Below are 21240 nucleotides of genomic sequence, written 5' to 3'. Positions count from 1 at the left end.
TCCTTTTAGCCTCACATGCCATGTCCTGCAGCATTTTGACACTGCTAGAATGAGAAAGTCAAGCTGACTAAAAGCAAAATGTTAAACTTATTACTCTGATGTTAAATGTATTGCTCTGTGCCTACTCTGCTCTCATTCTCAGCAAGATATCAAAAGTGGACCTAACAGCATGTAAAAAAATAGCTTTTTAAAGAAACCTTTTCAGTCTGGCTATCCGAATATAAGACTAGAAGAACAGCGTATTACCCTTTTAAATGGAATTTTAATGTCAACATCCACTTTTTAAAGGCTACTCTAATTATGCTGCAGACATGGTGCTGTTCAGAGGGTCATATTGGGAGACCCCACTGAATGTTTCTTGCCTGTGATTTTCCTGTAAATGCTACAGCATTCTGGCTGAGTTTGTACTTGTTCTGTACCACAGTTTTCTACTGCTTGAAAAGTTCAGGGCAATTCCGGTTTTCAGTCATCTGTTCAGTTTCCTGACTGCACGGACCAGCTTGGAGATGAATAGGGTTTTCAGCTATGCTTCCTGGGGCTCAGAAGAAAGTTCATGTGTAACTGTCCTTCTGAATGAGTAACCAAACCCCTGAAAGTTCAAAGTGTCATCTCAGATTGCTCTTTTATACCCTCTGAAGCTCTGTGTGAAAGCAGAGGGGCAGAGAAAGCCCTGTGTCTCCCGCGTTTGTAATGCTCCTTCCCACCTCCAACTGGCTTTCTTGAAGACGGTAGAATCTCAGACAGGAATATGCACAAAATTGATCAGTCATAGCTATGTCCATAACAATTGGAATGCTTTTGAAGGGTCAGTCCAGGGTCTTAAATCTACATTTAATTCATTGCTTCAGGCTGACAAAATTCATGCCAATGGTGTTTCAAGTCCCTCTAAACTAAGGATAAGGCAACTGTAAAAGTAAAACTACATTTGTGCTTTTACAAAGCCAGGAGCAGGAGCTGCAAGGTGTAAGACCCAGGAAGCTATCACTGTAAACCCCCCTCCTGTCCCTCTCCCAACCCACTGTCTCTCTGGGGTGGCTGAGCCCACTCCCGTGTGCATTGAGTGTATGTGTTTCAACCTCTCTCATGGGTAATCAGCCGCTGGGGCCTTGCACTGCCAGATAGGATAGGAGAGAGTCTTGATAAGGCAGAGCCCTTCCAGATTTTGAATGGCCTACTTCAATATTTTGTTGGGTGGATAAACATCATCTGTTTACAGAAAAGATCATCAACAAGAACAGTAATGTTTTTATATTCCATTTTAGATGTAACTGTTATTGATGAACAATTAGGCAAAAGTTTAATTCTTAGAGACAAGACGTAAACATCAAAGCCATTCCTAAGAATATCTTGAAGTCATTCTGATAATATTTACTTTAAAACTCAAAACAGAGTTGGAAATGGAACTGGTTGCGCACTTCACAAATCAAGTAGTTATATCTTAAAAACCTCACATACTTAATGTCAGCAATACGTTTTAAATATCTATCTGCAGATATAAAATTATCTTCATGGGACTATTTTGTTGATATGAAATTGAAGTACGTTATGATAATTGCATAGTCTGAATAATATGAATTGGTTTGGAAAATTAAAATACAACCCTATTAATGAGGCAGTAGAATATAGAATTTCATCTGCAGAAATCGTCCTTGTATGCACATTTCAGACACTGATGGTTATTATTAAATACACACAACATATAGGTTAGTAAGAACGACAGGGAAAGAAAATAAAAATGAAACTTATCAATCCTACAAATGGTTAATATAATCCTTTCCTTATATGCCATGGAGTTCTGAAATCACTTTGTAATCTAGGTTTTGAAAGCTCAATTAAAACTAAGATAGTAAAGAGAAATTATTCATGCTAAATCATGGATAATTGGAGCATACATTTTTATTAGTTTGGAAATAAGTGGTGCTACTCTCTAAAAAAATCTGAAGCAATATAGAAATAGTGTCTGTATTAGGATGATACCTGCTTCACCCACTGCTTCCAGAGGGCATGGGGCTGCAGCAGACACCTTTGACTCTAACTCCAGTAACACTGGAATTGCTATATGACAGTGTAAGGGGGATATTTAAATTATAATTGCACCAGCAAATTCCTGGCTATTACCAGATAGTAATTTAAAAAGAAAGCAGTACACTGCCCTGGCCTATGTCTATTACGTTTTGGGTCTCAAATGAATTTGTAGTGGTTTAGTTTATGTATACTTAAGAACTTTAGATGAGCAAAAATTAAGCATCTCAAAGAAATAGCACATTAAATTATAAATTTAACGTACTGTGGGATCTTAGTCTGTGTGCAGCCCATACCACAAAGGACATGATGGCATAAACAAGATCATACACATTTGAAATACACACACATGTCGAAGCTCTGATCTCTTGATCTTATTTGCAGAACCAGGATTACACATATTATACAGCGGGTTTATACTGGACAGGAAGAAGCACGGTGTATGGAATCTACTTCTCTGGGATTCCTTCGCTACCTTAAACAAATTGTTTAACCTTGATCCAGGTTACTCTCCTACTCTCTTTTGCATTTGAAAATATTCCTCTGGAGAAGCTGGCTACTAGAAAAGCTTGGGTTTTCTCCTTTTCCAGTAATCTATCTGTTTTTACTTATTTTAGCCCTGTATAACTGAGGTCACTATTGAATTATTACTGGTTAATTATTACTGAACGCTTCTTACCTTGTATTGGTATCACTCTGGAAGGGAGTTTGTATATGACACAGAGAACCGTGTCTGTGTGCTGTTGCTGTCCTTTTACAAGAACTGTAGTTTTAACTAGTTGTTTTAAAGCTGGTCAGTTCTGCAGTTCTAGAAAGGGTTTGGTAGGAAGGATTTATTCAACCTGATGAAAATAAGGTGGTTGAAGTGCTGGTAGCAGTGTGAAACAAAGCTTTATTTTACATATAAACAATCTACACATATATATTTGCATGGAACAATTTTTGTGGCATTGCTAGATACTTCAACTTAAAACCTCTCTGTAGTTTTTTTGTGTTACATGTAATTATTCCAGCTGTAGATTTTAAAGAAAGTTTCCACTTACCCAAAATGTCTTTGTTAATGTTGTGATGGTGGGAAGAAAAACATTTCTGCTTTCTTTCTAAACTATTTAGCTACTTTGTTCTTGTGGTAATTTTCTCCTTTCTTCAACACACAATATTTGAAAAAGATTCTTTCCAAAGAAAGAAGACTGAGGACTGTACTGTATTTTAGAAGTATCTGTTAATTTCATGCGGGGAAAATAACTAAATCACAAAGAAATCTTCAAAAATTATGTTCTTTGTTTTTTTTCTGGTACCCCCATTTTTTGTAGCTAAGATGCATGTGATTTAAGAGACATGTTTTTTCTTTTAAGGTCAGGAGGAAATTTACCTACTGAAAAGGATAACTTTTATGACATGAAGCCACCAAAACATTGCAAATGCATCTGTGTAGAATTTTAGAAATATTCATAATCCGCTTTAGTTCAGCCAAAGTTAAATTAAATTCAGTGAAGCCAAGTTAGGCAAAAAACACGACTTTATATAGACTCACCTATTATACCTTAGGGGCTTATTGAAAGCCTACAGAACTCAGCAGAGAAGCTTTCTGAGCTCACCAGTTACAGCTCAGGTCCTTGCTTCTAAAAGCCACCATTTGTGCAAAGGGTATGGTCAAACTCTGCCTTCAAAGAAAAGTGTTTAATGCCGTTTCCATCTTCCACCAGTGTCTTTCTTTCAATGCGATAATGGAGGAGCTTGGAATTTCACTCAAGCATCAGAAGAAGTTAAAGAAAAGGTCGAGAACGAAGGGGAAATCTTCATTCACAAGTATCCTTACTTGTCACCAGAGGCGGACACTGAGGAAAGAAACCATAGCGTGAGCAAGAGAGACCCCTCTGAGGAAATATCAGGAATAAAAAAACAAAACAAAAATATTGCTGCCTACAAGTTGATTGTAGTGGGATTTCTGAAATATAGACATTTACCTTGTTCTTCAGAAATTCTCTGTGGTTTCTTTTTTTAATATAGAGGTACAACAGTTTAAAAGCTCACATAGACTGATGTACTACTAATCACCTGGGAAGTGTCTCACTATTTCTTTTGAGATGGATTTGTATGCTCACCTGTTTTGCATCTCTCTTCACCTCCCCATGCATTGCTGTATGTGCTTTCTAAATAAATAAATAAACAAGAGGCAGGGTTCTTTTTTCCAATAATCTGGGAGTGGAACTTCTTTTTCTTTTTGGAGAAAAGATTGCAGTTTTGCTAAGCACAGCTGTTTAGAACACAGGACCCAGACAACCAAAGTAAAAATTCATACAGTTAACTCATAAGCAATGACAACTCAAACAACACAAAAATGTCTTAAATACAAAGGTATCCAATAACAAGTTATTTTTACTTCCTCTGATATTGTAAGGAACACTCTTCAGGTTCTTTTCGGTGAGAAACTTGTTTTTCCTTATCTTTTCTCTTTTTCATTTCTTTTAAAACATGATTATTAGGTAATGCCATGGCTCCAGGTGCTAGATGTTCAAAAAGAAAAAACAAAATCACAAAATTAATCATCAGTGAAGAGGGGAAGGCAACGCTGACATCATCACGCTGCCTATCCTCCAGGTCCTGATACCAGTAAAACAAATCTTGACTTCAAAATGAAAATCCCTTAGAAATTAGAGCCAAGAATATTCCATTTATAACAAATCCTGACCACAAACATAGCAACACCTGACAGGAATACAGCCAATGCTCTGCAATTGAAACCTTTTGTTGCAACTGCTGGGGGCACTAGCAAAGTGTTTTAACAGTGAAGAAACCTCTGTCAGAAGAGCCACAACACATTATAACAGCACATCCCCTCCACAAAACTGTTCCTTTATACTGCAGTGAGGTGAAGCACATTTATATTTATTGCTATGTTGTCTCTGTGATCAGTTATGTTGTTCCTGGGGCTTTTATTTGTGCCAGCTGGATAGCTCTGAGGATGCCTGCAAAAGGAAATGGGTGGGGTGCAGATACATCCACACCTCAAGGGATGAGGGTGGGTGTAGGAGATGGGTGCTCCTTGTACCCAGCAGCTGGGAACTGTACCCCTGCCTTCCTACATGCCAGGTTATCTATACAGACCTGGTCTGTCCAGGGCAATCCCACCACTAGGACCACTTCCAACCCTAAGGCAAGGCTGGAAAAAGGGAACCAGAGGACTGGAGCCACTGACTGTTTTTCTGTGCAGCACACAGAACCGGGTGAGCCCAAGTCATATCAACAGCATTTGCTTCATCTTCTGGTGATGTTCATTATGTGGGTGCTTCAGTGAACGGTTGAGTTTTATTGTCCTTCTTACATTCCCCCAGGGAACTTACTGCTTACCATTGATTACCTTTGCTTTGTATCCACGTCCATTTCTGCCACAGAAGGAGAAAGTAATGTGAAAGCCTCTGAGTGCAGAAATCTCTCCTCCACCTTCACCTCTCACACTGCTCCCTGCAGCGCCCTGTGAGCTTTTATGCTGTGCTGCATGACAAGGTCAATCTGCAATGAACGGTATTACTTACAAAAGCCCTGCTTCATACATTTCAATATTATTAGAGACTAGAAGACACCTCTGTTCATTTAGCCTTTCCACGGGGGTCAAGTCTCCTAAACCTCCAGCCTTTACCCCTGCTTTCCCCGAGGCTCTCTGTAATTATTCCATACCCTTCTCAAAACACAATGCCCAAAACCAGATTTGCTTTTTGCCCATAGTAAGTTGGGTAGAAAAAGTTCTTGTTTCTTGAAGGCCACACTGCTGCTGACACACCTTGTGAGGAGATCTCTTTGCCTCAAGTGGGTAAGGTGGGGACCCCTCTGTGGTACAAGCAATGACAATTTTAGCCTGAGTTTAGGGCCATGGCCATGAGGAATTGCATATTTTTTGTGGTGGACTTTATTTTTACTGAACCATTTCTCCAGTTTGTCAAGATCAGTTTGTCCCCAGCCATGCTGGTTGCCTGAACCGGCTTGAAGGTACCTGCAAATGTAGCAAATGTACTCACTAAAAACCATCCATAAAGGAGAGCAAGATGGCTGACAGACCCCTGTAGATCCCTCCAGTTTTGACAGAGAAGATCTAATAGTTAATAGGACAGTTAATAAGGCTTTCAGCTACCATACAGTATATGTCATCTAGCCTATTGCCCTACTTGTTTATGAAAATGTCGTGCAGGACAGGTTCAAAGGCTTATTAAGGACCCCTTCAATCATCCACAGGTCCCATTAAGCTGTTAAAGAAGGAAATTAATCAGGTTAACAAGACCTGGTTTTGACAGATTCATATTAACTCTTGCTCATTTCCTACCAGTTACTTACAAAAAAGTTATTTCATGCAAGTGTTTGCCAGGCAACTGAAGTTAAGCTGGCCAGCCCAAAACTCACTGGATTCTTCTTTTCCTTCCTTTGAAGACAGGAATTATAAATGCTGTTTTCCAGCATTTCTGCTGGACTGTGCCTATCCTCCAGGAGTTTCTCTCAGGAGGTCTGGAGCAGTCAGTCTTTAGGAAAGGAAGGAGAAGTGTCTCTCTTAAAGCAACTACAGTAGGAAGCTCTGAAATCAGTGATTGCTTTTGGGAAGTTTAGTCTGCTACATACTGCAGTGACACATTGGGCTGATAAGCAATAATTAAGAAAACCAGTCCCTGGCCACGAGAGCTCATAGAAGATCTTATAAAAAAGTGCTTTTGTCCTTTCAAAGGTAGTTTCATATATTTATGTCATCAATGGTTACAAAAAAGTCATTCAGACCACGAGCACCATTCTAATACCATGACTGAAAAGCAGGTTATTATTTTTCACAAATCTACTAATGTTTTCCTGAAACTAAGAGACAGTACCTTGTTTGGTTACTTTTTACATTTCAACTTTCCCATCAGTATTAGTGGTCTATGACGTATAAAAAGGTGCTGGGGAAAAAAAATTAAGTTCTCTTTCCTGTCTGGGAAGAAATATGTGAAAGTGGGAAAACAATAAATAAAGCGTGTTTTGTTCTTCTTTGATTTCCTTTTATCCTTTCCAGTGGCTTAAGAGTCATAGCATATCAGGAAGTTTCTGTGTTAAACTCAGATGGCAGCTTAACAAACTGTAGTAGCTGCAAAGGAGCTAACTAACCCGCTGTGATTTCATGACATAACACATTATGATGTGTGACTTTGCCCTTCCCTGCCAGCTCCAAGAATGCAGTTTGATAACTAGTTATAAAATTCCCCCAGTATAAATTTTTCCCAAAAACTGGGTGGATTTGTGGTGTGAACTACCCCATGAAATGTGGGGTCCCTGAGACATGCAAGCAGCCACACACCACTAGCTTAACCCACTGATTGCTCCACTTTCCCCCCCGACACTTTTAGTGATCCAGGGACAGGTTACCCTATCAGTCTGACCTATTCCCCCAGCCAAGATTTTCTTCGTCAGCCTATATATATATATATGTAGATATATATTTAAATATATATATATAAAAATCAGCAGGACAGCACTACTTCGGTGGCCTGTGACTCTCACACTAACTGGCCTCCTTTTAAGAAGCTACAGAAAGGATTAAAATGAGACTATGAAGGAATTCAAGCGACACTGACTCCCAGTGCTTGCTCCCGCCTCAGGCCAGCAGTGACCACTGCCCCATGGGGACCATTTCCCAGGTTCCTGGGGTGTCTCCATGCCCCCATGGCGTTGCCCTTGAGCACAGCTCAGACCGCCTACAGACCTGAGGGGAGATTAAGACCACCATGTCTCCCACCTTGATTCAACAGAATATTTTATATTTCAGCTAGCTAAATCTGTAGCTAAGGAAAATGCTTAGAGATACATTTAAATCCCACTGGTATTTAAGGATTCAGCCAAGTGCTGTCCTCATTCAGAGCTGTGACCTTTTTCACCCTTCTCCAAATGTGTTTAGGTCACCACCTATGCTGCTCGTATGTGACTTGGACAGGTCCCAGCTCCACACATCCATGCATGTGCAGTCCACTGTGTCTGCTATATTCACAGCCATGCTACTCTTAATATTTTCTGTATGTAGATGTGTCTAAAGCAAAATCAAATCCTTTTCTAAAGCACCTTCCCTCCTGCAAACCAAGCTGTGTCACTCGAAATATTTTTCTTGGCTTCAGAAACTACTTGTAAATTCACTCCATGACTGAGAAAGCTACTTTGTCTTGTGGGAGGAGGGACAAGCACAGGGCAATCTTACATATCAATGTAGTAGCAGATATGATTACTGTGACCTTTTCACCATATCCCAACAAATATTATTTTCCTGCCTTTTTTCCTGCGTGGCAGCACGCGGTAGCAGAGAAGCCTGATTAGAGATTACCCATTAGGAAAGCCAATGTCCTCATTAGAACTCTCCCTTGGCAGCAGCAGGCATGCATCCTCATTGATTATAAAAGAGAAATACAATATTGATGGATGCTGTTGAATGGCTTTAATGTGTTTCATTCCAGAAATGGCCTTGTTTTAGAATAGGTGATCTTTCCATACAGCTACTCACCATGTACGTCTGTGGGCTCAGTAAGGATTGTTTAACATCCCCTAACTTTCTTGAGAAAGTGGGAAGACAGGCTCAGTGAAAAAGAAGGAATATTGGCAACGTACCAGTGACTGTTTAAGCTGTGTGCTCAAGGCCCAGCCCAACAGAATGACTGATAAGCTACTGCAGAACAAATGATGATCAGCTTACTACCTTTTGGGGCCTTTGTCAGAGGACTGTATCTTGCAGGTCTGCTGTGAACCTGTAATCCTGTGGGGCATTTATTGACTGCTGAGCTTGTCCCTTAATTACTCTCTGTCAAGCTTGCAGGAGTCAGGATTTCTCAGTGATCAGAACTGCCTCTATTTAGAGATACATCTCTTACAGCTGTCAAACGACCACAATTTTATTTTAGCTCCATCAATTGATAAAGATGCATACATTTGTGCCTGCTGATGAATTCTGACTCAAGCCACACTCCTGTTTGCCTCTTGACACCTCCCCAAAATGCAAACTCTGTTGTCATTAGCACAACATCATACAGCTATCAGTGTTAAGACATGAAGTTCTCCCTTGCATTTCTAGTTTTCGATAGCAGTCGCATAGCCCAGGAGGTGAGACCCACACTTGGGCAAACCATTTATGGCGCATGTGTGTGTTTATGGCCCAGACCCATGTGCAGGCTCATAGCCAGTGGCAAGGAGCAGCCCCCCACAAGCTGAGGTCTTGGGGGAGGCCAGATTTCCAGCCTGACTCTGAATAATATGAAAACCACTGATATCCTCAGTAAGGACTGAATATCCTTAGCCCTCCCCTTGGCTCTTGGAGGAGGAGGAAGCGTTCCCTGGGTAAGAGAGGGTCTGTCAGTACAGCCCATGGCTGCATGGGTCCCTGTGGCAGCCATGCACGGCTCGGAGCATGTGGGCAATCCTGCTCAGAGAGGATGGATAAAATTTACTACGTTGATCATGCTCCTGAGTCATTCAAAGGCTGCTTGCAACAGCACCTTCAGTGCTGCAGAGGCCAATAAATATGTTGCAAAGAGACTACAAAGGGGGAAAAAATCTGGAACCAGGCAGTACAGCCAGATGTTTCCTATCACAGCTGAGAGCACTGACACCAGCCCAGCAGCAGCACACACGTGCTAGCCACCCAATGCTGTGGTTATCCTAATGAATCACAATTACAGGAACACCTGAACCAGATAACGCTGCACCCATCTGCTCTGAAATGCATAAAAGCATGCAGCAGCCCATAATATTTCTCAGCTCCCCAGCGGTTTTGGATAAGGTGCTGTTTGGAAGTTGCTAGGATTTTTGCTTCAGTTAGACCTGCTTTGCATGATGCGGTACGCATCTTTAGCCAAGGCTTTCAAAAGCAAATGGGAGCTTGGATACATTTTCCAGGAGCTGGACTCCCACAAAGCCTGGAGTAGCCCCTCCCTTAGTGCAGCTCAGGACAGAGGTCCTCCAAGGGGATGGCACTCAGAAACCTTACGCCCGTTGGGGAAATGCAATGAGCAAACTGGTTTTATACAAACTGCAGCTGAAAAGTAAGAGGCTGCTGGTGTCCTTTCTGGTTCCCTCATCCTCAGCCCCCTGAGGGGCAATGCATTTGCACCCAGGCAAGTGGATATAGATCTTAGACCGGATATAAGGAAAAAATGTTTTACTCTGAAGGTGGTGAAACACTGGCACAGGTTGCCCAGAGAGGTGGTAGGTGTCCCATACCTGGAAACGTTCAATGTCAGGTTGGAAAAGGCTGATCCATTTGAGGATTTCACTGCTCACTGCAGAGGGGTTGAACTAGATGACCTCTAAAGGTCACTTCCAACCTAAACCATTCTGTGATTCTAAGTGTGGCCGGCTGCCAAGCTCCCCCTTCCCGTGCTGGATTGCTGTGCTGTTGGGATCCGGGGAAAGCCTTATGTCTGCAATCCACTTTTCCTTCCCCAGGCAATCCCCCAAGTTCTTCCTTCCTAGAAGGGAGGACAGGGCTGGCCTTGCCCACAGGACTCCCCCAGTCTACAACCTGCTTCAGTGCACAGTGTGTATCCCCTTGTCCCTCACCAAAAGGCACATCCTGCCGGACCTTTTGTTGCTAGAGGTGCATGTTGTGCCACCTTGGGTGTCCTACTGAGCAGACCATCAAAAAGTAGGTGTCACCCTTGGGAAAGGTCCGAGTCCCATCTGTCCCCGGGACTCTGGGGAAGGGTTGAGTCCATGGACATGGGGGAAGCACTGCTGGGAATCTCTGGGGAGGACTCACTCCTTGCTTTGCCTCTCTGCCAATGAGGGCAGCTGTGCCTCTTTCCATGCAGGCTTGTGTATCCTCAGGGTACAACCTGGACTGATGGAAGGGGGGCAAAATTCAACAGAGAGGGACAAGGGTAGGTTCGATTGTGGTAGTTTTCTGTATTTTAGACCCACATGGTGCCAGAAGCTGAAGGTACACAACACCTGGGCAGCCAAATGTGTTGGGGGAGGCTGCTGTGGCAGTTCTGCATCTGTAGCACCTTCACTCACAAGAGCACTTGAGCATCTGTTACAGAAATGGGGATTTTGTTATTAATAGACCCAGAACACTTACAGCAGGGAGAACTCTTCACTCTGAAAACTGCAAGAGTTACAGGCACGGGTAAAGTGCTAAAAGCTAGGGTACTACTGAGCTTTGCAGAGGGATAAGGTAGGGAACACTTACAAGGTTACTGGGTCCACCCTATCCCCAGCTTCTAAATAAGCTCCAGCCCAGTGAGTCATCATTCAGAGTAGTAATTGGTTCAAATAACCCAATTACTCATCAGTTGACCCATTTTATCTCCTCTGGGTTCTGCCCACAGCTGACATCAGACTCTGCTAGTTATAAAATATATAGTAAAGGAGACATTCTAAGAGGCCTAGAGTTTTTTTTTTTCTTCTCCCCCAGCATTGGGTTTTCTACAAAACAGTAGTATGCAAAGCTGCCATGTCTGGGTTGGTTTTTTTTTGTGGTCTCAGTGCTTAGTTTACTCCTGAAAAACACACTCCTGCAGCAAAAGTATTCCATGGTTTCTGAAAATTGTGAGAAAATCCCTCCCTGCTGCAAAAGCGTTAAGATATTTTTCCAGTGATTTCTAAGGACGACCTAAGAGCAAATACAGATTTCCATCCTACAGCTGCCTACCATCTCTTCCTGGAAACGACAACACTAAGGAAATATTCTGATCTCAAAAACTGGTGAGGCAGGACCAGATGAGAGCACTGTGGATGATGCTTTAACCATGTGAAGGCATGTAGCTAACTAGCACATCTAGGTGGAGAAAAGCAGCAACAGTGGAAGATTTTCAGTGAATTATCCACAGAGTGTGTTGAAACTTCTCCCCACAGGCTTTTACTCATGCACACAGCACCATGCTGCTGAAAACACTGGCTAGATAAACGGCTCTGAGTGATGTCCAGAGCGCTTTAGTCACACTGCATGAACCCTTAACTCTTCCTGCCTGTGGAGGGGAAAAGATGTCTTGGTTTCAGTGGGAGTGAGCCACAGAAGGATCACTTTTGCACTAACTAGCAAAAGTCTCTGTTTGCTAAATCAAGTATGAGCTGTGTTGTTTAAAGAATTTAGAAGACCAAAGATCCAGTTAGGTCCTAGCAGAATACTCAAAAGCAGTTGCTTAAATCAAGGTGGTTGTGGGGTTTTTTACACCCAAATGACACCTCTGAGTGTGATTTAACTTAATTCTAATTACTGACCTATCATATCTCTGGAAAGGGAGAAAAGTGAGAAATCACATTTAATGCTACCTGTTAAATGTATCCCTAATACATCCTTTATGAAGTATTTTTCCTCTTCTGCATTCCCTGTTTTCTTTTTTTAATGACCTTTATTCTGTAGAAAAGGGAACTTAGTATAAACACAGGTATCCCAAAAGCTTTCAGTTCAGGTTTCTACAAGATATTAATATTTCCCTTTCATTTAGCAGTTACCACTTTTTTGGGTTTTATGCACCTGTGCTTAGAGCAGTGGAGTGCTGAACTCTCACCTGGCGCTTGGGAAGAGATGCAGAAATATTTGCAAAAATATTTATAGTATGTTTTCTAAAGCTCCTGCTTGCCATCTCCAAGCAAAAACCAAGTATCATGTCTGTACTGAATTAAACTAGCCAACTAATTTAACGGTGCCTATTAAAGCATGTATTGTATTTCAACAATTATTTTTTAAATGACAGCTTTTGCAAGTGCCACTACAGGAGACTACTGTAACCTTTAACAACTAGTGGTCAATTTCCAGCAGGCAACTCAGAAAACTGTGGGAACCCTTTGATCTTTACAGCTACGTCCTTCCTTAAAAGCTCTTGTCCCATACATAATGAAAAGATAAAGCCAAAGAGAGGGACTCTTGCTCCTTGTTGTAGCCAGCACCGAATGAATCCCCTTTTCTTCAAAGTAAACAGCATCTTTTGAGAAGGTAAAGCCTTAAATGTCCAGAGAAAGAAAAATGGATTGCCTAATAAGCAAACAGATAGAAATCCTGCTACCAGAGTTACCTTAAACTTCAATCACCCTTCTGCAGGTCAGCACGTTTACAGTTTCCTTAATGCTAGACCAGTAGTTTTTCAGGGACTACCAGCTCTAAATGAAAATGGCGGCTTTACATCTGAAAGAATGATGTCTTTAGCAGTTATTCTCTCTAATCACAAGGTTTCCTAACTGCTAATCTAGCGTTTTGCTATCCAACAGGGATTTACTCCCCCCCCCCCCATTTCATTCAATCAGATTGTATGTCAGATTAATGTCCTGCTCAGAAGGCAGAGGCTGGGTATCAGTCCCCCTGTGCCAGGGCAGAGGGATGGGGAGAACATCTACATCCTGCAAATCCTTCCAGGGGCTTTCATGCTCAGAGGTGTGGAGTAGGCTGCCATTTATTTTTAGCAAATATTGTGCCCACTCATGAGTCTGCATCTCCACCAGCACAACAAAATTAAGTAGTTCTACTTCTTCTGAGAGGAGAGAGGAAGCACCAGGATCAAGTTTCACATGCCTTTGAAGGATGCTTCTCTTGTCAAAAAGATGTCACCACACTACAATCCCCAGAAATGACAGCTTTCTTTACAGACACACTTGTTTTCTGCTTCCCCCACTTCCCTTTCAAAATAAATAGAAAATTACTTATTTTTGAAAAGGTAAAATGCAGGTTCATGATAGATTAAATCTTTCTGTGGTGATTAAATCAGTCTGAGTAGCTCTGAGGCTTGAGAAAAGCTTTTCCAGCATGCTGTCACTGTCCCTATGTTTCCCAAGTTATTAGCTACCTTTCTTCATAGAAAAATGTTACTCCAGTCAGAGACTGAGCCCTGCAAGGTGATCTTTGTTATCCACTAGACATCTAAGTTATCTACTCATTTCAGTGCATATCTGAAGCTCAATAACTGCAATCCATTTAGAAGGCCCTCAGATAGTCCAGTGATATGAAGTCAGATATAAACCTTTATCTGACTGTTTTATTAAAGACAGCAAACTTGTCCAACTATTGATGGCTAAGTTATCTTTTCCAGTTTCTGTTCTTAGCATGTAAAGTACCCACACCTTCACAGACCTGCACAGCTGTACACAGACCTGTATCGGCTGTACACCCCAGAGCTGGCACACTGGTATTTTAAGGGTCAAGACTTGCTCACCTATAAAGAAAAGTGAACTGGAAGACAGTCCGTGACAGCAGTACTTAGTGACAGCTCGCATTATCAAGATAAAATTGTTTTAAATCAATTCCTAACTAGCATGACCTTTGACACTTAATTATCTAAGGGCTAAATACAGTAAATATATGTCCTTCTGTTCTGTATTCCTTCCATTGATTTTTAAGGACATATAGTGCTAAATAAAATACATTCAACAAGAGGAACATATTAGTTATTTATGTTGCTTTCAGCTTTGTCTCTGCAGGTAGTTACCAGCACATCACCAATATATCTACCTCACATGCAAGATTTTTTTTTTTTAAATTAAAAGCTGGAAAAACATGCCCACAGTGCTCTACCTCTGTAGCAACTGCCATAGTCAAAACAAATATTCATAACAGCAGTTTAGGGTACTTCCCTACCACAGAGTAAGAGGTAGTGAGGCTGGAGGGGCTTTTGCTCTTGGGCTTTTCTGTGGAGGTATGGACCCACCAAGGCAAGCTTACAGTGTTCAGCGGGGACCCTGGACAAGGGTGCTTATGCCACTGGAAAACATACTAGTACCACAACTGGAGGCAATTCCTGATCTGATCTATCTATCTAAGGTGTGCTGCATTATGCAGAGGCACCAGCTTAATTCGTTTCTTTCTGCATTTGACTCTATCTTGCAGGCTAGACACATGCTCAGCACCAATTTCTATTGAGGCTTAAGAAACTTTAATTACTTGAAATTCATCCATAGGGTTTAAATGTAGTAGATTTCAGGCAGGTGGATGGTTAAGTCTGATAAGTGAAATATAAGTTGTTTCTATGTTGTGCAGACTGTCTGGAGGGGACATATTCAGCTGTTCTATGAAAAAGTTTGAAGATGAAGTAGCTCATAATAGATCCAAAATTTTGTATAATGACAGTGGTGGCTGTAAGAAAGATGGTAATCTTACACCAAGAAATTAATTTTTAAGCTCTTCAGCACTATCCTAGTGAGATGACAGGCATTAATGAACCACTTTTTTATGCTACAGTGGCACAGCAGGCAAAAAGCTTATGGACAAATTATTTTTAGTTATTGAAGAACCAACTCAGTCATACACCTAATGGTTTATATGTCTAACACAGTACCGTTTGCATCACCTTTACAATCCCAAGGAACTAGTTCATTGGAAATGTATCACACTGAACGTATTTGTCAAAACAGACATTCAGTACTGTAGTATCAATTTACCATTTCCGTAAATACTTTGAATGGTGGGAGACAATACACTTATTCGCAAAGTATCCCAACTTTAGAGTTTCCACGAACACACTGGAGGGCAGGATGATGAGGCAAAGTGATCTTGCCAGAATGGAAAGCTCCTCTGACACAGGTAGGATGCAATTCAGGAAGGACAAGTGTAAAGCACCACCCTAGTGTATGAATAACCAGCTGCCTAAGCATGAGACCAAGAGCCAATGAGTATGCAGCAGTCCTTCAGAAAGGGATCAAGGGATTATAAATGACTGCTTATACTGCTGTGTGAGAAAGCAAACATGCCAGGCTGGATGTATGGCAGTGCACGTGCAAGGAACATGCTGACGCCTCTCTAACTAGCATGCTCTGCTTTGGCAAGAGTCCAGCTGGAGTACTGTGCCCAGATCTGGGTGCTGCACTTTGAGATTAAAGGGGGTGGAAGTTAGAGGAGAGCAGCGACAACATTCAGAGGTCCAAAAGCACTGCCTGTGTGGGCAGATGAAAGAACTGAGGTTATTTAGTCCAGCAATGGCTATGGGGAAACACGATGATTTTCAAATATTAAAAAATGTTCCTCCAGAGAGGAAATATTATTCCTTGTCTGCAGAACAGGCGCAAGAATAAACAGATTCAGACTTTAGCAAGAAGAAGGACATTAATGACACAGAGGCACTGAAGCAGGTTGCCTAGAGAGGATGTAAAAGGCCTGAAGCTGAACAGGCCAGACCACCCTTAAGATTGCCTTGGTCAATGTGAACCTGCCTTGGGGAAGACAAATTGGTCTCTAAACACACCTTTCTCATAATAAAGATTTTCTGAGTTGGCAGAACTGCCTAGCGTACAACTAAAACAAACTTTCTGTCTGTCCCATGGTGGCCTGGAACAGACGGCACGCAGCCCCACGGGAGCATCGCTACGCCCAGCAGCCTCCCGGGCTTCTATTTTTGCTAATGTCTGCCACTCCAAAATGCTGTTATAGGAGTGAAGTGATCCCCTCTGGAAGGCATGTACATCAAACACCATCACCTGAATATCCCCAGCTAGGCACTGTGCCTGCCAGCACCCAGAGGGCCTGAGGGAAGGGCTTGGCTCAGGACCACCAGCCATGGCCCCACCACGTGTCCCTCCCCAGGGCTCTACAGAGGGGAACGGGGCCCGATCCAAGGGCAGAGCAAATCAGGGAGAGGGAAAGGGCACGTAACACAACCAGCCAGAGCTGAGCCAGAACGTGCTCTATTTATTTAGTTGTACACAGTAGTATAATGCTTGTAGTGTGCTGTAAATTCCCACAATCAACAGGAAGAGATGATCAGTATCTCAAGTGCTAGAAAGCATGGATAACATACCTCAGCAAATACTTTGATCCTGACTACTTATATCATAGAGTAATGGGCTGAAATAAAAGTGTTTCCTGCTGATGACCAAGTAATGACCATAAATTAGAGGTAAGAAGTGGCAAGTCTAAAGCACAGCAGAGGTTCAGAGTGCAGCAGTGGGGCACAAGGGTGGCAGGAAAAATGAAGGGAATTTTCCTCAACGTGATCGGAAATAAGCTTGCCCTTGAGAAGTGGAGGCACAAAGTGCTGGGCAGAGCTGCAAAGGGAAGGATGATATGAGCATGGCTGAGCAGAAAATGTCAGAAAAGAGGGAATGAGCGTGTCAAGGGGGTGACACGATGCACTGCAATCGCACCAGAAAGTAATGCGTGTTCCCAATATATATGTGAGCTACAAGCACACTCCAAGGTCTGTTTTCTCCCTCAGAAAAATTCAGTAATAGGAAAATAAGTGGCATGAGGTCCTTGGATAAAGATGGCTTAACACTTGGCTTCTCACCCAACCTTCATCCCGCTCCTCTGTGGCTGCCAGTGGCCAGGTTTCCCTTTACATGTCTCCCCAGCCCTGGGCTGAAACTGTTCTCTCTCTGATTCGTGGAGTGGCTTGCTGCTTTGGCCCTGCCTTGGGAGAGCATCTGCAGGATGGTGTGACTGGGGGCAGGAGCTCCAGAGCCCCCCATGAAGACCCCACCCGCAGGCCTGGTCCCAGAGCCAGGAGAGAGTGCCATGCCAGTGGAAGAGCCCTGGAGCAGTGACCTAGGCTGCCTAAAAGATGCAGGGAAAGAGGGAAATTACCGACAACGAAGCTACAGTCCTGAACAAGGGTCTACAGCGAAAGGCAAAAACATTTAAAAGGAGGGTGAGTGAGATATAACTTCCACAGGAGAAACAATAGGGGAGAAAATAAAGGAAGGAAGGGGTTGAGTGGGAAGAGAGAATCCTACGCCTGCATGTGAGGGGAACAGGCTATGAAGAAAAGTGATTCTGAGCAAAAAGGAAGCAGCCTAGACAAAGCTGATGTGGTGGGAAAACAAAGGAGAAGTGAGCTGACACACCAGAATGAGAAAAAGAAGGAAAGGGGGGCAATTCACAAAACCCCTAACCTCAGTTGAAATGAGAGGAGAGGTGGTCTTGCTAAGAGCTCAAGGGTTATATTTTGACAGAACCAGAGAACCCACACAACTCTTTACATGCCATTCTCCATCCTAAAAAAAAATGGGGAAAAATCCAGGGTTATGGTAATTAGACAAATATTTTATTTTTCAAGGTTTTACCCAATGTATTCTCTAAACCAGTGTCAAGGATCTGCAAAGAGGCTGATTTTACACAGCAAGGAACTATTGGCTAGAGCTATGAAGAGTACAGTTATGCTAATAAGATCAAATATGACTTTTCAGTATAACCCACATTTCTGAGCTGCTTTATTTCAGAGCTTTGCCCAGTCTAAATCAGCCAAGGCAAGTGTATGAAGTGACTTTCCATGAAAAATATTATCTACATTTAGCTGAGGTTAACAATTTCCCCAAAGTTTACATGAGAATCTGCATGCCATTTACAATTGATTAACTATTATTTGGCAGACTATTTGTGCAATGAATTGCTGACATTTCGAAAAGAGCTATTTGATGATTTAACATAGACTTAAAATGTGACCTTTGATTTATATGAAATGCATATAGAGTGGGTAAAATGAGGTGTTGAACTTACTGCGTAAGTCTTGTCTGATAGCTATGCATCCTTTCTGTTTCTGCTTCCCTCAGCTCTGAAGTTCTCAGCAGGAAGATTTTGGTGGATTTTTCAGGTACATATTTGAGCATCATCTATTCTGCAGTGCTATTTCAAAATGTTATTAAACGATCATGCTGATCTAAAGCCAAAGCAGCAGCAAGATGTGTCTGTCATTCTTGTTATCAACAGATGATCAATGTTTATTCAACTTAGCCAGAATGTTGTTTGGTTGTTGGTTTTTTTTTTTAATAAATGACTGGACGTCTACATTTATTAAAGAGATCCATTGCCTCTGTAGGTAGCAACTTACCATGGTAGTTAATGTTAAATATTATTTTTCATTTGCAACTAGAAAAAGAGACGTGAGGGTTTCTGAGGTTAGCTTTAGCACCTGAGATGAAAAAGCAGGTGGGGACAATCCATCCTGAAGTGCCTGCCAGACTGACTCCCAGCTATACCATCTGAAGAAATATTGTAACATATAGCTGTACTAGAAAGGAAAGAAACTTTTGTTTTGTACGCATACAGGAATCTGCATTTGTTTTTCTACATGTTTGACTTCATGCTTATTGATCCAAGCTTGTTATCCTTGCTTTGGTGATTCCATGTACTTCCAGATGATCCCAAGCAGAAATACAGATTTTCTATCTATGGAGCATTTCTGCATGGTAAGACTCTCTCTCTCTGCTGTGCAGGAGCTCAATTTTCTACTCTTGGTGAAACATCTGTCCAAGTTTCCTCACACAACTGCTGTACACCTGCTTTTATTCTGCTGCTTTTTGCTTTGTTGTGATCTTCAATAAAAATAGGAGATTAATGTATCAACAGCAACATGGTAGTTAAAGGTTGCATGGGGATTTTCCCTTCAAATATGACCTTTCCAGTGTTATTGAAAAAAAGAGGATAATAATGGGACATATATATATGCAGGATATTTTCTGCTCTTTCTAGACTTATTGCAATGCTATATAGGGAGGCCAGAAAATTGAACTGGAAGGAGTCTTGAGAGGTCACTTAGTTTCCCTGGACCAAAGCAGAGCTGCAGATATCTAGGTATTCCTGACAGACATTGATCTTTAATTCCTCCAGTCAAAAAGAATCCTAAATGTTTCAGGGTGGTCCCCTTTTTGGGGGAGAATTATTGTGGTTTCTTAAGGTTTTTGCTTAGGATATAAAGACAAGAAAGAAATTGTGACTTTTTTGTTGCTGTTGATTAGATCGATAGCAGATGAAGGAGAAGAAATAGGGTGCCTGGGTCAGAAATTCAGTCCCACAAACTAAGAAAGGTCCACAGGAACAGAGGAAGATAACATCAACCTCAATCTCCTTATGAAAAGCAATATATGGCAGCAACTATCTCCACTTTCCCAAAGAAAGCATTTCAGCCTTAATTTGGATTGCAAAACATATTGCATCTTCAAGGCCAGACAGTTTTTGAACTGTTACAAGCCAAGAATTCCTCACCTTTACTCAAATCCTGCCCACCCCATCTCTAACTCCACGTTCCAAACTGATCTTTCAGATCTTCACTATAGAGCAACTGAGGAAATCAAACAAGTCCCCAATGCTATCATGCAGAAACGAAAGTGGAGGTTTCAAAGAAGTTTCTTCCACTAATATAAACAGGTGAGACAAAGTTTGATTTCACAGCTCAACAAATGACCCACAAAGGAACCTAAAATAACCAGTGGGGCACTGTGGATTTCTACAGTTACATAAAATTCTCAGAGGTAATAATTATTGATAAGCATGCAATTTCCCATAGACTCTCAGAGGCTGAAAAACTGGTGTACAAATTTCATGGAAGAGGGATTCCTCCTGAGATATTCTGTCACACTTTGGCTAGATAAGAAAGACCGTGACTGATAACGGCCTCTTAGAACTGTCACACTTTGAACTTGTAGACTGCTCCAGCTTAGGTAGAAGTATGAATTGACAACTTTTTATTAAGATAGGAATATCATAAAAAAAACCCACTTTCTCAAAGAGAATTAAAAGGCGGTTGTCACTCATATCAGGTTTTCAAGCACTCATAATTTACTACATAGAATCATTATGGCTGGAAAAGACATCTAGAACCATCAAGTCCAACCGTCAGCCCAACACCCCCATGGCTCCTAAGCCATGTCCCTAAGTGTCATGTCTATATGTCTTTTGAATACCTCCAGGGATGGTGACTCCACCACCTCTCTGGGCATCCTGTGCCAATGCCTGACCACTCTTTCAGTGAAGAAATTTTTTGTAATATCCAATCTAAACCTTCCCTGATGCAGCTTGAGGCCATTTCCTCTCGTTCTATCGCTAGTAATTTGGGAGAAGAGACCAACACCCACTTCGCTACAACATCCTTTCAGGTAGTTGTAGAGAGCAATAAGGTCTCCCCTCAGCCTCCTCTTCTCCAGGCTAAACAACCCCAGCTCCCTCAGCCGCTCCTCATAAGACTTGTGCTCTAGAGCCTTCTTCACTAGCTCTGTTGCCCTTCTCTGGACATGCTCCAGCACCTCGATGACCTTCTTGTAATGAGGGGCCCAAAACTGAACATGGTATTTGAGGTGCGGCCTCACCAGTGCCGAGTACAGGGGCACGATCACTGCCCTGCTCCTGCTGGCCACGCTATTCCTGATACAAGCCAGGATGCTGTTGGCCTTCTTGGCCACCTGGGCACACTGCTGGCTCATGTTCAGACGGCTGTCAGCCAGCACCCCCAGGTCCTTCTCCACCAGGCAGCATTCCAGCCACATCATTTAAACTGAACTGCCCAGTCTTAATAGTAGTATAAGACAAAG

The 21240-nt window shown here is 42.1% G+C and overlaps 1 protein-coding gene across 1 annotated transcript in view; it reads left to right on the top strand.

The window, feature by feature from the left end:
* Positions 1–4220, top strand: part of GRIK1 (glutamate ionotropic receptor kainate type subunit 1) — a 173374-nt gene extending 169154 nt beyond the window's left edge. The window contains exon 16 of the mRNA XM_064470479.1: positions 3729–4220. Coding sequence (XP_064326549.1) covers positions 3729–3884 — 156 coding nt within the window. The 3' untranslated portion in view covers positions 3885–4220. The remainder of the gene's footprint in view (positions 1–3728) is intronic.
* The last annotated feature ends 17020 nt before the right edge of the window (positions 4221–21240 follow it).

Source organism: Phalacrocorax carbo, chromosome 1 (genome assembly GCF_963921805.1).
Source record: "Phalacrocorax carbo chromosome 1, bPhaCar2.1, whole genome shotgun sequence".
Lineage (NCBI taxonomy): Eukaryota > Metazoa > Chordata > Aves > Suliformes > Phalacrocoracidae > Phalacrocorax > Phalacrocorax carbo.
The sequence above is the reverse complement of the archived record's forward strand: the minus strand, read 5'-3'. Positions and strand labels throughout refer to the sequence as shown.